Here is a 16,987-nt window from a genome sequence, read left to right on the forward strand (position 1 = left end):
TCGACGCACGTTGGTTCCAACCTGCAGCTGAAGAGATTTATATGGTTTTGTGCCAGCAGGGATGGGAGGGGTTACACCAGGAGAGTGACTGCGTCAGATGGTGCTGATGATGGAGACATTACTAATGCATTAGTTGTGTGTTTCTGATGCAGCCAACAGATGACATTTTGAGCCGAGACGTTCAGAAAGTTGTGTTCATTGGAAATTTCATTTTGCGTTGTGTGAAACCAACTTCCAGATGGTCCAAACTGGGTCATGCAGCCATCATGTAGGTGTTTGTGTTTGTGTGAACCAAGATTACAGTTTCCCAACAGCAACTTGACCCACATATCTACTGTGAAAGCAAATAGAGCAGTCTATATATTAATATGGACAACAAATGGTTTTGCTCCTCTAAAGCAGCGTTGGCTCTAAAAATCTTTTTGTTGTGAACAGCGGCTCTTGGTATTTTGCTGCTCACTTTAGTTTTGTATTTGGATCATTTTGAAGTTTTGTTTTCCATAAAGAATCTTTTCCAGATCCTGGGAGCCACAGTCCACACAGCACCGCCTGCACAAATTTTAAAACGGGTTTGAGGTTGTTTAGGCTTTGTTCAGGGTCCTAAACAAAACCTGAAGAACCAAAAGGCCCACACTGTATTCAGGAACCTGGCCGTGGATTGCCTTGAAATTTCAAATCAAAATTTAAATGTGAACCATGAAGTGCAGCGGAAGTCAGAGCACTGGCGGCATGAACAGCAGTAACATGTCTCTGCTGTCAGTTTTAGTCAGCAGCCTCACTGCAGCATTCTGTACAGACTGGAGGTGAGCCAGGGAGCTTTGATGCAACAAATAAAAAGACTATCGCAGCTCATTCTGTGACACAAATGGTCTCAACGTAACAATGATCCTTAAATGTTTAATTAGTGATGAATAAACATTTTACAGTGATTGTCAAAAGACGAGAAAATGTCAAAGACCACACCCAGATTTGTGAGACCAGTTTTCAGAGAAGGAACTGAAGATGCTTCTTGATTAAATGTTTTCATTTTGGTGTATATTCAAATATGTTAAAAAATATATTATTTGTATTATTGGTATAATTATAATTAAGTTCGATGTGCTGTTTTGTAACCAAAACAATGTCTTCAGCAGATTATTTTGATCACGGGCTGTGAATCTGATGTCCAAGTCAGATGACGATGAGGATGATGATAATGATGGGGCCTGTTAATGGTTACTAGGAGACGAAGTCAAACTTAAGTCACTTTCACTTGAAACAGCAGCAATGTTTTAACAGCTACACTTCTGTATCAGATTTAAGAGTTCCACTGGGGATTTATTAACAGGTTCGATGACATTAGAGCCTCTTGGTTATGAGGCTGGAGGCTGTTTACTCTCTAATTTCCGTTTATTGATTGGACAGAAGTTAAAATGTCAGCTTTTTCCATCACGTTCAGTGACGGACAAAAGATTTGTGTTGCAGTCAGATCTTCCCTCGAGTCTTTTCTCCTTTCCGGCATTGACCAATTGATTTTTATTCAAAGATATAAATAGAATCTGATCAGAAGCATAACCCACAATGTCGAGGTAAGCAGGCTGCAAATAAAACTAATATTCAGAAGCTTAATCATCTGCAAAAATAACTTTGTAAAATAAACCATTTACTCTCTATTTTGGGATTTTATCTTTTCACTTTATATGTACCTCAGTGTAAGTGATTGCTGTGGTGCTAATCACACCAAAAAATCATTTTTGTGATGATTCAGATTCAAGAACTCAAATTCCAGCTGCCATCCTCAAGTTGAGCATTTTCTCATCAGATCAAAACTTCTGATTGATCCTCCTTTATCAGGCCGTCATTAAGGTAAAAACTAAGCTGATCCAAATCTTAGCTGAAACTCAAACCATGCTGTGAGAAAACAATGGAGTCCGGTGTGGTTTCGAGGGAGACGGAGGTAAGCTCTGGGTATTTATTTAGCTTCAAACATTGTGGAGCCAAAAAGCATCATGAGCTTTCTAAATGAACATTTCCAAGCTGAGACTGTTACCAAGTCCTGCCTGAGATTTCAGAGTGTTTCTGATAAGAACGCCACAAAACAGAAGCTAACCAACCGAACCAGACGTTTTCCAGCTTTGAGAAGAAGAAAATTTGCATGAGTGACGATTTATGCATAGTCCAATCATTTTAACCTGTTGAAAAATCTCTGTAGCATTCTGACAGTTTAGACCAGTTTAGAGAAACCATGTGCAGCATCTGACTCTAATGATTTAGATATTTAGCTTGTTATGAATTTTAAAAAATTATTAATTTAACGTTGTTATCGTTTTATTAATGGTGGTTTTGTCTTTTTTAACGTAAATAATGTTCATTTGAAGTTGCGTTAAATTAACGTTAATAATTTGTAAAAAATTATAGCAAGGCTAAATTCATAAAAAATTTTAAAAATTCATAAGCTAAATATTGTTAATATAGACAGCAGTGTCGACAGCGGTATCAGATTCTGCCACATTCACTTCTACCACCAGCTGATGTTGAGGAAGGAGAGGATCTTGGTTAAACTGTTCTTGGGCTCATGGAAGGTTCGGTCAGCCTGAGGAACTCACAAGTTGCACATGAAGGTCGACTATGGCTGTGAATCCCCTGGTAAACGTTCTATAAACGTTTACAAAGCCCCAAAAATCTTTGAATGTCTTTTCTTGAAGAAAGAGACTTGCCAGTGCCTAACTGCTTCCACCTGGGCTGCATCTGTCTGGATGTCACCCTGGTCCTGATGAGGCTGGGCAGGATCCTCATCCTGGGCCAGCACCAGATTTGCATACTGTCATGTAGATGTTGTCGGTTACAACACAGCTGCAGAGAACGACTGTGGAGCAGGTGAGGAAGCCAAAGGGTTCGTCACACACTAAACATGTCTGGTGTGTGACTAAACATATTTAGTCACACACTAACATGTGAGCCTCAGTAATGATCTGCAGGCCTGTCTCAGAAGACCTTTAAAGTGTCTTCTCAGTGACAGCCATCCTTCCTGGTTTACTCAGGTGATTACCCAGAGGAATTTTACTCTAATGACAATTCAAACAAATTATAGTTTTCAACACAGATTAATATACTAAACATATGGATTTACTATCCCAGGGGGGCAGTAGCAAACCTTTGGGTTAACATAGAAGTAGAATATAACAGTGGATGCCACGAGAGGATCAATGTGTGTTTATTAAGCTACAGACAGGATGAGTTTATTGCCTGGGTTATCTAGTAGCCATCGAAATGAATTCATCTTCCCGAGGCACCAGTGGAAGAATAAATGAACTGTTCAGCTGTCTCCTTTTTGCTTTGTTCTGTCAGTGAAGTAATCAGCCAAGGGCAACATTATCCACAAGTTCTTCCACCTCCCTCTGGGACAGTATGGTCCACATTATGGGAGTAATGTGAAGATGGAAGTCCTGAATGTGTCCAGTCAAAACATCATATTAAGATTCTCTGCATTAGTTCTGTTGTTTCTCCAGAGCCAAGAGACAACAATCTCTCTCGTGTGAATTCAAAATCAAAATGTCAACATTTAAAAGATAATACCATTCTTTATCAAATGATTCCATTCAATATGTTTCCACTACAAATGTGCATAAAACTTTGTTGGTGTTCTGCTAATGTAAAAAAAACCCCCACAGTTTCCATTAAATAAGAAGCACAATCAAACCCCCATGTGAATAAATTTGTTCATATGAGCGAGTCATTAAAAGACATGCCACACCATAATCCTCTGCCTACTTTCTGTTGTCTTCTTCATCTTTTCCGCCAGCAGTGGCATCTGGTTGTTGATCAAATGATTCGGAAAAAGTGTCTTCATTGCAGTTTTGTGAAATACAACCGGAAAACCACTTCATCCTGGTGCCAAAATGTTTTATTCAAAAGCATTTTCAAAATTGGCATGTTTCCATTAAGCCAATCTATTTTCCTGATTCCAATTTGCACACTTATATGGTCAATGAAAATGCAGCTACATGTTAGTTTTACAGCCATTTGGGCACTAATTAAAAATAAGAGTGATGGTGTGTTCAGACTTTCAACTGATTCTAGATTTATGGATTGCTTATTTTTAGTATTTTATTCTTCTGTTCATGGTCAAATTTTCTGACACAGTGTTTATGTACAACGGCCAGAGAATCTACTGCCAGAGCATCAGACATGTTATCAGACAGCTAGTTTAGGTTCTGGACGTTTGGGGTTTTGGTACCAGCTGATCTAACTGCTAATTACAAATGATGTATTTAGCGAGATGAATTTTAAAGCTGTGGGTTAGAAGATAGGATAGGATATGTAACAGTAAACTGTTAAATTATGAGAAAGCTGAGAAATCAGGTTTGAGTTTCCACACCAAGGAATTAAATCTAATCATTTAAATATGATTATTTTTGCTGCAATATAATATAGTGCAGTGTTAAGCAGAAATGAATTGATATGTATTAAATTTAAGAGAGCCAACACACACATACACGTCTAATTCATACCACTTTAATTAAGCCTTTAATTGGAAAGGAGGAAATGTATTACGGAAATCAGAATAATAAAGTATTGTTTCAGTTTGGACCATGACTAGACTTCATATTTTCTCAAATCTCACTGGAAGCCATCTCAGTCTTTGTCTCCCAGAGTCTAATCTTCTGTCATGTGGAGAAAGCAGAACAAACATGTCTCAATTCCCCATCTTTGCAAATTCACTGAGCAAACTTGGGAGCCAAAAGCTCAGTAAGAGGACATTAATGTTTGTGTTCAATGGAGTGAGTCGCTCTGTTTGGAGAAACCGGAGGAGCTTAGTTCCTTCCTCCAATGCTGCCTGTATTAACCTGCTGCTGAAAGGCTATTAGAGATGATGGCTCCTGTGTGTGTGTGTGTGTGTGTGTGTGTGTGTGTGTGTGTGTGTGTGTGTGTGTGTGTGTGTGTGTGTGTGTGTGTGTGTGTGTGTGTGTGTGTGTGTGTGCGTGTGTGCGCGCGCGTGTGCATGTGTGTGTGTGTGTGTGTGGTTATTTCCCTAAGAGCTTCCATTTGTCTGGCCACAGTTGAGTTGTAAAAGATCAAGGAGGAGAGATTTTATAAAAATGACAGTCGACATCCCTCTGTTTTATTCTTTGGAGGTTTTTCCCCCCACAAAATTGCACAAACATCAAACTCGACATCGCTGGTTCCCAAACCCTCAGATCTACTCCTGCCCTTCATGCTTTGGGTGTTTCCTTGCTGCTAAACACCTGAATTGCTGATTAACACCTTCTGCAGCATTTGTTGCCTGCAGAGGAGGTCATACAATCATTTGAATGAAGTGTGCTGCAACAGAGACAAATCTAAAACATGAAGCCCAACGGTACTTCAGGACCAGGTGTGGGAATCTCTGATTTAAGATCTGAAGTGCTGCACATAAATCTGTCAACTACCCTATCAAGTCATTTATTACTCATTGTAAATTCTATAAGATTAATATGTTTTATGAGCTTTCCAAAAATCAACAGAATTCAGATTTCTCTTTTCAAAGCATATTAGGCAAATGATCAACTTGCAGAGGCTTTCTAAGTAAGTGAACATAAATGTGATTTAGTTTTTGCAGGAGCTGCAGTAATTAGCACGCTATTAGCTGTCTCATGTGGAACCAAAACTAGAATGAACAAATAGAAAGTAAATGTCAGTATTCCCTCAAAGGTCAGTGCTCACTGTGCATGTTTACAAAATTCACTATATATAGTCTGTTATAATTGCCCTGAGTATGTCAGTCCAGTGTCCAAAATAATGTTGGCATTCTATGCTTCTGAAAACCACCATCAGATATAACCATGTTGTTTCTGGACCAGAGGGATTAATACCATTGAAAACTGTAACATGGGATAATGTGAAATAAGTGCAAATTCTTTCCTGATGTACTCACAGTGCAAATTTATTCTGTCATTTGTAATTTCCTTTTCAGAAATGAAAGAGAGAAAAAGTTGATTAAAATTGGAACTTGGTTGTGATATAAAAAAAATCTGAGATCTGATTTTCAATCCACAGCTCAAACGTTTATGTCTTCACCTACATAAGTGATGCTGTGTGACAGAAAACTGTCACTGCAGATACATTCTACACTTTTATTTTCTTTTTTAAAAAGTTGAAAGTACAAAACCAAAATAAATATATTTATATTGTTTATCATGCTAACGAAGCCATCATGTTTGCTTTTGTCCAAATTCATCTTTTTAACTGTTTTACTGTGGTGTTTTTTTTTTTATCATTTGGCCTCTGACCTTTTCACAGCGTGCTGCATAGTCTGTCTTTCTGTTATGACCAAGGCAAATGTGGACAAATATGACAATATTTTCTATAATATCAAAGAGACTTCCTCCAATTTAGATCTTCCTGTCCAAAGCAAATCCTCTCTAACGTTCTACTTCAGCAGTTTTTACTTCCATCTGACTGTAATTTGCTTTGCGTAATCTCAGCATAATCACTGAGCTTCTTGATGGTTTAAAAAACAGTGTTCATTGGTTAAACTGACATGTGGGTCCTGCTTGATCCAAAACACATCAACGGCTTTAGAGTTACACTGTCGAGAAGTTCTGCAGGTATTTACGACATTTTACCGCTCAGCGGTAACCGCTTTTACCTTCCTAATGAGAGGCGGCACTTGTCATACATTTCTAAAAAGAAAAAAAAAAAAAAAAGGTTGTGTACCGCTGCATAGTGCCTCGTTTATTATATTAGCCATGCTAGTGCTGGTAGATTGTGTTTTAGACAGATTCTTTTAACATGTTTTAGTGACATGCTGCCCTCTAATGTTTTATATCTCCCAGCTCTTGCTTGAAATGTGTGGTAAGAATATGTGAAAAACCATTAAGTTTTATAATGACTGAAATGTAAGTCGGCTATGTCACATGAAAGCTTTGAATTATAACCTAACTAGTTATGTTAATTAATTTTAATTAATGTATTTTTAATTTTGTATTTTAGCTAGCTACAGAAAACTAAAAACTATAGTTTAAATAATAGTTAAAATAGTGTCTCTGCCAAACAGTCATGGAGTCTAAATACCAGGCTCTTATTTTGTGTGGAGCCCAAATGAAGAGAAAAGGGAAGATCTCCCAGTTCTTCTTAAAGAGGCAAAAACCAGGGCCAGATCAGGACCAGACAGAACCCTGCAACAGTGACCAGGACCAGACAGAACCCTGCAGCAGAGACCAGGACCAGACAGAACCCTGCAGCAGTGACCAGGACCAGACAGAACCCTGCAGCAGTGACCAACCTGGAGAATCCAGCCAGGAGACTCCAGACCCAAGTGTATCACCAGCGGGTTAGAGGCTGTGACAGAGAGTTATTAAGTAGTAAAATCCAATAAGCCTAATTCTAAAGGTTACCATGATGCTTTTTGCATTTTTTATTGTGTCTGTTTATGCATTTCCAATTAAGTTCCAGAGAGAGATGAGGGTGATACAGATTCAGAGTCAGACTCTGGGGAGGAAGACAGTGAAGCAGAAGGAAGTGGCACTGAACTGCCTCCACCCAGCACAACCTATTGCACACCAGAAGCACCAGTTTATTTATTTATTTATTTATTTTTGAGAATTTGTTTTTGGTGATATTCTGGGCTCTGAGTTTACATTTACATGTTCACTGTTCCATAGTGCCATTTAACGTCTTGTTTGGTCATGGCAAATCTTAGTTAAATAAACCATTTAATTTGAGTGTGTGTGAGAAAATATTTGTTTCCTTTCGTTCATCATTTGTATATGGACCCCTCTGATAAAGCCTTGCTCACCCTGTGGCCACCCCTTGAAAAAAAGTCTAGCTCCGCCACTGTTAAAAAAAACAAGAACATTTTCAGAAATAGCATATTAACCTCTCTGTGTCAACGTGTGTGTGTGTGTGTGTGTGTGTGTGTGTGTGTGTGTGTGTGTGTGTGTGTGTGTGTGTGTGTGTGTGTGTGTGTGTGTGTGTGTCAGATGTTATCGGCAGCAGTGTTGTAAAGGTTGGAAGCGCTCAGAGCAGGAAGCAAGAGTGGCAGGAAACATTTAAAACGTACTGATAAACCCACAGTACAGTCCCCGTCACTGAGCATCAACACAGTCTCCCGCACACATGCACCCCCCTCTCACACACAGATTCAGAGTCACATAACTAAGACACAGAAAATAGAGCAACATTGTACGGTTTCCTCCGTCTTCAGTGAACCTTGAAGAAGGTTAAAAGCCACAACAAATGCTGCTGGTATGTTGCCTGGAAGAGATAAATTCATTTTTAAACATAAACACCAAAAAACTCTTACACACGCATACACACACACGCACGCACACACAGCTTCTAAAGGCTGTCTCCTGTCTGGATGTTTGGGAGCCTTTCGGTGTTTATCCAGTCTGCGATTGGTTTATCTCCATCTCTGCTCTGTCAAGACAATACGCCGTCCACAGTTTGCTGATAAGCCATATCAGCAGTAAGAACACATCGCTCCGATGGATCCGTGTCTATGCCTGACCTTTATTTAAATTATTAATGTATTTTTTACATGCGGGTGTTTCTGTTTTCCCTCCTCTGAACATCAGTGAAGGCAGCACACTGCGGTGCCTCACTACATGCAGGCCTAAGGCTCTTCCCACTAATTAAACAGAAGAATAGATATTATTACAGCCATGATTGATGAGCTCCACTTCCATCGCTATTTCCTTACATGTTTTGTTTACCTATCATCACTAAGCAGTAAATGAATTTGTCTAGCAGCCAGCTTTATCATCTGTTCCTGATGATGACTGTGGAGTTAAGGTCTGTCATGGCGTCTCAGGACTTGGTAAGACAAGAGAGAGAACAGAAACACGCTCTGCCTTGCAATAGTCACATTCGTTGAACTTTAATTGTCGTTTTTTGTTTGCTTGTTTTCTTGTAATGTCTGAAGACTCACTCAAAACAATACAACAAATCCCAATGTACTTTTTCTGTTTCACTCTTTGTCGACTACCACTGTTTGAACAATGGACATAGCCTAACCTTTGAAACACAATTCTAAAATGCAGCTATTTTCCTAAAAGCAAAGTAATAGAAGAAATTAAATCCCCATGAAATAAAAAGAATAAAGGAAAGGAAAGCAGTTTTTAGTTGCTCACCCACTTGAGGAGCAGAATGTTAACATGTTAACAGTGATTGGTTACATAAAGGATTCATTGTAAAAGTTTAAAACTGACTTAACACTGCAACTTCAGACTTTTCCTGGAAGTTACGTATATATATATATGTGTGTGTGTGTGTGTGTGTGTGTGTGTGTGTGTGTGTGTGTGTGTGTGTGTGTGTGTGTGTGTGTGTGTGTGTGTGTGTGTGTGTGTGTGTGTATGTGTGTGTGCATGTGCGGGCGCGCATGTGTGTGTGTGTTGAAAAGGGACAACTGTTGTGTGAATCATTTTTTGGCCCTCTTACTCATATTGTAACAATCTGAGCATGATGCTCCTGTTCTGTTGGATTATGTCCAGTTATGACTAACCTGAATGAGAATGCTGCATACAAACCTTAAATTATTACGTCCAATCTGGTTTGGGAAAGTCTCAGGCTCTGCCAGGAAATATTGATAGGTCCTGGCTTAGGAGCAAAACATATCATTTCAGTATTTATGTCCAGATTGTGTGAGTTTTGGGTTGTGTCTTTTACTGTTGCATAACACCGGCAGGCCCGAAATCAGATTCCGATTCCAATACTGATACCTGAGAATTAGTATCGAACAATATCGAGCCAAAATCATAGAATTGTGCAAAATTTACTTTATTTTAAAACACAGTCATAAATGTTCTAAATAACAAATTTATTTGCAAACTCTGCACCAGTACAGCTTACTAATACACACTTCACAATCTTGGTCAAACATGTAAAAACTTTCATTTGTTTAGTTGGTGCAATTAGAAGTAGAACAGCCAATGCAAAATAAATATTGAATAAACACAACAGTTTGCTCAATCATGTAAAATAAACTGCAACAAACCTTCCAAATGGTTCAGAAAGTGCAATTTGGAATTCTACATTTTTGTTTTCATCTAAGTTGTGAGAGATTTTTAGTTATTGTTTAGTCCATATGTATGTAAGACATGAACTACATATGTCCTTTAAAGAACTAAACCACCTGTCGCCTTTCTTGTAAAATGTGGGATTGATGCTTTTAGGGTTTTATTTCTGCTATGATGAAAACACAACATTTAATATTAGAGTATTGCATCAGACTAATAACATTTTCACAACAGGTTTTTCTTTAAAAAAAAGAACTAAGCAAAAAAACTGAAGAGCTTATGCTGAATGGGATTAGGGCAGCTGTTAGGAATGGTATCATTTCAAGATTTATTTTTCCTTTTACTTTATTTGGATAGTCAATATTAAATGGTTTCCAATGTGCTATCATCATTATATTTAAAGGATCTTTACAGGTTAGTTCTTACATAGCGAGTGGTGAATCCAGAGATGTAATGTTGTCAATGAACATAAGTAATATACAAAATAAAAAAACTGTTATGAGATTTAAAAGGCAGAAAATACATAAGTCCTAAAGAAAATAAAATTAAATTAAATAAAAACAAGCTCTGTGAGAAAAAAGAAAGGGGATGAAGAGAGCACAAAGAAACCCTGGGGATTTAGTCAGCCTTCGGCTTGATCGATAAGCTCATTTCAGCAATTGATCTCCAAACATTGTGAAGACACCTTTTACCCTCTTTGAGGGAGAAAATACTAAAACATGGCAAGAGCAACAACAACGTCTGGGACAGAGAACCTCCCACTGCTGATGAAACCAAACATTTTTGGACAAAATTTCTTAAGAAATTATGAAAAAATTGACTTATTTAGATTTTAGCAAACATGCATGTGTCAGTCTGTGCTTATTTGACATGTAAGGTGTGGGTTGATCTTTCATGCATAAGTGAGATGTCTTTTAATCTCCATGGGAACCGTTCAGCTGTGGAAAACATATGGTTGGACCTAGCACCACCTTCGAGCCAAAGCTAACATGACGTCCCCTCTCGGCTCCTTCAGACTAGCCAGAAGTGATTAGCGAGCAGCTGGTGGAACTGTGGATCTGCTGAGCTCATCTTAGGAGCCACTTCTCAGAATGAAAATGTTAGAGGGTTAATAGAGGAGCTATGTTTCAGAGAGAGCAGGAGTTTCTTAAGAAGACAGAGACTCGATTTCAGTTACAAAGTTAAATTTCTTTAAAATCATAGTTGATATGGTTCCTTCATAACACCTGAAGGAAACATGGTTGCTTCATTAAGCTATGAAATGCCACCATGTGACTGGAAAATATATAATACTTAAAATTTGGATGACAGTCAAAATCAAGGTAAAAATTTCTTCATAGTTTTAGGTTCTTCTCGCTATTATTATAATTATTATTATTCGTATGAAATATGATGAAACAACTAAAGTCATCCTTACACTTTGGCAATAAACAACAACAGATGAATGTTAATAACTATGTCATTGCAGAAAGCAGGGACATTAAAGTTATGAGCTTCATATGAAGGTTTTATTAGCTGATGTGAGGATTATTAGGTTAAAGTCAGATCAATAACATGACCTGCTTCTGCTGATGAATGTTTTGATCTAACATGTGTAATACGTTTTCCGCCGCTGTCTTTGCTTTTTCCCCTCCTACATTCTCAGATGCTCAGACTACAGACCTGCTGGTTTCATGTGCAATGAGAGAAATCTTCAAGTTCCTGCTGTGAACGCTCTCTGTTATCAGCTTGCTCTTCTGTTTGCAAAATAATGTGGTAATGCGACATTTGTTTTCTTGTGTGAATCACTTACCATCTTGTCAGAACATTAATACCATTTGGTGGACATTGTGATCCAAAATGACTCATAAAATCAAACAGAAGTTTGTTCCCTTTTTTACCCACCCTCATCATCAACCGTTTTTACAGAGGACTTTGCACACATCAAAAGCAGTGAATGTATTATTCAAAAGTGGATAACACATGTCAGGGGCTCTTCTTTAGGCTACGAACACAGATCTCAGTCTAATTTAACTCATCAGTCAGATGTTGGCAGCTTGACAGAAACATTGGTGTTTGTGAAAAATTGTGCATTTCTTTATTGAAGTACCTGCAGAACAACAGAAATGCCCGCCTGCACAACAGATTTTTCACCAAAGCATCTGGCATGAGGTCATCAGTCTGACACCATCCAGCTGTGGGCTCTGCTGTGGTTTTTGAAACAGCAGGAAGTAGAAACTCACTGGCAGTAGCTCAATTTCTTAAAACATGTTCAAAATGCACGCAATAAAAATGACACGCGGGACTTTTCTAAGAAAACTGTGACTGTCCAAAAAAATGCTCATTAAGTATTAAAGTTTTGCAGGGTAATGAACTGTATTGACCACATATTGTTGTTGTTTGAGAACATGTGCAGTTTAGCCAGGCAAGCTCTAGCTCCGAAGCTACGTCTTGTCATTTCAGATATTATATCGTTTTTGCTTTGAAATTTAGTGACCAGTGACAAAAATGTGAATTTCATTTCAGGTGAGGTAAATTCCATCAGCACCTTTGAAAAAATTTGGATGAATTATGTGATTTTGTTGTCATTGGCTCTAAATCACTCGTGTGTGTTAAATTTCAGCTACAGAATGTTGATTCAACTCCATCACAAGTAACACTTTCAAAAGTGTTGCTTTAGCACAATCAAAAGTGGACCAATATAGTCACTTAATTCAACTCTCCAGGAGTTGAATCAACACTTCCAAATTTGCTATGTTGAAGGACAATTTCATTCATAAAGATGAAACACTGCAGACTCATAAAATACACATCACATTATTGAGATGAAGCTGCTTTGTGTTCAGGCTGAAGTGATCCCCCAAGGAAACAGCATCATCCTCAGAGGAAGAGCTTCTCCAGGACAAACAACGAGTTTCTCCTGACTCGAATGCATGATTTTATGATAATGACCTCATGACTGTCATCCATGAAAACATGGAGCTGTTCTGACTGCAGAATGTATGGGAAGTTATGTCTAGCGATCTGCCGTCATCTCCCATTTGTCCAGTTTTCTTCACACATGCTGACACACACACATACGCACACACACGCACACACACGCACACACACACACACACAACTCTATGACTTGCCCTCTTTTCTAAGAACGTCACTCCATAAATACGTGAGCACATTTATTCCACCAGGACTTTAAAAACGCCACAGCTTACGCACATTCAGACCAATCCATGCAGTCAGGTTTATGTACGCCTATAAACAACAAGCTCCCTGTGAATTATTGGGAAATAATTATTTCCAAATAACAATTACGACATTAGAAATGACTATTGAAACCCTTTTGGTTCACAGCATATTACACTAACAATGGCTTTCTATTCTTAATCCACATGGCGAAATCTGACGTTAGTCCAACTTTCACATCTTTCACAGCTTCAGCTATTCTTTTCCCAGAACAAAATCTGTTATCAGTCTTCTAGAACCACAACTTTGAGGTCAGACACTGATGTTTCACAAACATCATATTTAAGCAGCTAGAGAAAGAAGTTATTTAGGAATAAGTGGGACACGGAGGACGGAGGAGAGCAGACAGGGACATTTAGAGTCTGGTGAAGATCTCCTGCAGATTACAGGTTTGTCTTGAAAGCACAGTAACCTCGGTGACTCAGCTTTTTTGCTTTTAAATTCTGATGACAATTCCAAAGTTGCCATCTTTGGACCAGAACCTGTGAAAAAGGAGCTGCTCAGTCAATCACTCGAAAAATCATGATGCCACAATGTGAGAGTATAAAGTCAGGTCAATTCCTACCTGAAGGTAATTTTGTTAAAGGTGGTTAATAACATCTTGTTAAACTAAGTACACCATGAGGCAGGGGTGTCCTGCCTCGTTTAGATGTACCTCTGCTGAACCACACCTGAACAGAATGATTCGGTCATTAAGGCTCTGGAGGTCTGATCGACACAGGAAGGAGGTAAATAAGCCTTTTTATTCCAGTGTTTTGTACTTGTGTTGGTACAAAACTGCAGCACAGCAGCCCTGGAGGACACCTGTGCCATAAGGTGTACTTATTTTTCATTCAAAGCTTTTCCATTCTTTTCCACATTTTTACAATAAATGATAACAATACAGAATCAATGTTTTACACTCCAGTTTTAAATGATTTTTAAACCTGATAATGACCAGATGATGGTACCTGAAACCTGCAGCGGTGTTTCATTCTTTTTACTGTTACTGTCTCCAGTCATGAGAAGGAGCTTACAGTTTGTGTGTTTTGACTGTTTTCCATTTTCCAGTAAATGAGGTCAGTGTGCTCCAGGGATCACTCTCTGCTAACGGTCCTGATCCATGTCCCACTGCAAATATAAAACTATCAGTTTAAAGTCTTTTGTTTGTTTTGAGTGTTTTTTTTGTTGTTGTTTTTTTGCAGTGTCAAAACTTTTGAAAAATCACTGAGTGTTTGCACCTAACAGATGATGTTTTGTCATTTGTAATTGAAAACTATCATGGTGAAGCAGGACCAAAATTGAGACAAAACCTGGTGGGATCCTGGTGAGAAACAGGACATAAACATTAAAACGATGAAAACTGGACCTTGTTATACAGAGTATAACTGTATACTTGAACATACGGTCATTATATTGAGAGGATGTCATACTGACCGACGCCTCATCATTATTACTACAATAAGGATTACCTTCCAGTCTCCTGAGCACTTTAACAGTCTGACTAACCCGAACTGCCACACAACAGATTCTCCAGCTGTCAAATCCCTGCCGTCAGTTTAATCTGCGTGTTTACGGCCACATGCAGATTAATTGGATGGAATGAAAGGAATTCAGCTCCTGAGGGATCTGAGCCGTTTCAAAAATGAAATCGAAAAAGATTGTTCAGGACTAAACTCCATTAGAGGGAAGTGAGAATGTGGACATATTTTGGGAATTCAACTATGCTAATCCTTTAAAATGTGTTGCTGTTTACTGTTTTCCATCTGCTCTCCTCCGCCTCAGCTCCTCAGGGCAGGACAAACATTACCCTGCCTCTGTCTGCACCGTCTGCAAAACAAGAGGAAAAGAAATGTCGCTGGAACCTTTTAAAGGTTCTGATTCAGTGTCTTGAGGGGAGCAACAGGTGATTGTAGTGATGAGGACAGGCCTCTGCTCTGACCCCCTCCATGTTTATTCAGATTGGATGTTGGCGCCATCATGTGGCCAACAAAGCTCTTCACTTCACGTAGTCACTTATTAAAGTGGCAGTATTATGTAAAATCAGCTTTTTTGAGTCTGATTACATGTTCTGTTCTCTCATCAAACATATACCTGGAGTGTTGCTTCCATTCTTCCATGAATGTTTGAGAAATCCTTGAATCTCCATGGCGACCGTTCAGGTTAGTAAAACGCTTGGGTGGATCCAAGCCGAGCCTTTCGACTCCATCACAAGTAACACTTGGGAAAGGGAGCGTCCCTCCCTTTCCCAGCCCTCCCCCACTCAGCTCCTTCAAACTAGCAGCAGCAATTAGCAATCTGCTGGAACTGCAGATCTGCTGAGCTCACTGTGCAAACTATTTCTCAGTCCAGCACTCAGAGAAAAGTTTGTAAATGCTTCATAGAGGAATGTTATTGTGATGACTTTGTGAAGGAAGAGTCATCCCAATAACAAGAGTTTCTTAAAGAGACAGAGGCCCAATTTCAAGGCGTTAATTGCAAGGTTAATTTTTTTTAAGTTATGTTTGATATGTAGCATTTTTATATCAATTGAAGGTAACGTGGTCATTTTACTGGAAAACACATAATGCTGCCCCTTTAACACATTTAATTTTCGTCATTTATTTAAATTTTTACACTTTCAAAATATTACAAAATATATTTAAAATAAGCTTTCAAGATGTCAATTTAAACTTGACTCATAGTTTAGTCTTTTTGTGGATGTCATTAGAAATGTGTTCCACTTCGTGTCTGCAGCTTCAGTCTTTGTGTTCCTGCTCCTTGTCGTCATTTTTAATGGGAAATTCCAGCGACGTCCTGTAGCGGACGGGCACCTGCTGCTCCTCGCCGATTGGCTGCCGGGCCACGGGGGCGTGAATCCGAAGCTGCCCGTCGTCCATTAGAGAGCAGGAGAGACCTGACAGGTCCAGGTGAGCGGGCAGGTCTATTCTCTGCATGAATCCCATGTGGGATGAAGCTGAGGAGGAGAAAGAGGCCGAGGAGGAGGAGGAGGAAGAGGAGGAGCAGGACTGGCTCTCCTCTGCTCCGGCCTGCTTCATGGCCACCACCGCCAGACTTCGGCCTTCCAGTTTGACGGTGATGTCCCCGGGAGCATAACCCCGGGCGTCCAGGGTCACCAGAAGGTCACTGTTGTTGCTGGTCTGCTGTGCATCTCGGTGCGGCTCTGTGCTGACTGCCTCTGTCTGCTGCTCTCTGTCTTCACACAGCCTAGAAAAACCAAACAGCAGGGTCAGATGGACTTCAGCTCAACTACAATTCACTTTATTTATACCATGCCAATTAACAACAAACACCATCTCAAGGCATTTTGCAAAAAAAAAAAATCACTTTAATTCAGTAAGGCATACATTCCAACTAGTTATTAAACAGTATAGTATGCTCAATGAGTTACTCAAAGTAGTTCAAAAAGTTTCTGTCTAAAGCCTTCCACTCAAGTGTCTACTGGTTTGAACAAATAATGGATAAGATGAACTGAGGGTCTTAAATCTTGTGCCTACCTTTTCAGTGTGGAAGAAATGACAGGAAACTGGGCCAGTTTGAGCAGCTGTGGTCCAGCATGCAGCTCCCTGAGGAGGCTCTCAGCCAGGCCGGCTCTCCGGCTGAAGAAGTTCTGCTGCAGGGAGGACAGAGCTTCATGACGCAGCGGCCAGAGGATTCCCTCCTGACTGAGGAACGGGTCATCAGCCAGCAGGCTGTTCAAAGCTCTGTGCTGGGACATCATCACTGCTCGGCTAAACAGATCCTGATTCCAGGTTTCAAGAAAGAAAGCCAGCTTTTGTTTGCTTCAAGTAGGTATTTCAGACTCCTCA

The 16,987-nt window shown here is 39.4% G+C and overlaps 1 protein-coding gene across 1 annotated transcript; it reads right to left on the reverse strand.

Moving 5' to 3' along the window:
* Positions 1-15,754: 15,754 nt before the first annotated feature.
* hspb9 (heat shock protein, alpha-crystallin-related, 9) lies at positions 15,755-16,987 on the reverse strand. Its single transcript, XM_055036300.1, has 2 exons — positions 16,676-16,987; positions 15,755-16,385 (listed from the first exon to the last, which is right to left on the reverse strand). Exons 1-2 carry the CDS (start codon positions 16,897-16,899, stop codon positions 15,917-15,919), a joined length of 693 nt encoding a protein of 230 aa, XP_054892275.1. The 5' UTR covers positions 16,900-16,987; the 3' UTR covers positions 15,755-15,916.

This window comes from Poeciliopsis prolifica, unplaced genomic scaffold (genome assembly GCF_027474105.1).
Source record: "Poeciliopsis prolifica strain line A6 unplaced genomic scaffold, Auburn_PproV2 SCAFFOLD010, whole genome shotgun sequence".
Lineage (NCBI taxonomy): Eukaryota > Metazoa > Chordata > Actinopteri > Cyprinodontiformes > Poeciliidae > Poeciliopsis > Poeciliopsis prolifica.

What these genes read in the sequence shown, in the direction of transcription:
- hspb9 (XM_055036300.1), bottom strand. Translation starts at nt 16,899, where the DNA reads ATGATGTCCCAGCACAGAGCTTTGAACAGCCTGCTGGCTGATGACCCG. An exon ending in ATTTCTTCCACACTGAAAAG is followed by an intron (nt 16,386 to 16,675) that starts GTAGGCACAAGA and finishes TGGTTTTTCTAG; the next exon opens with GCTGTGTGAAGACAGAGAGC.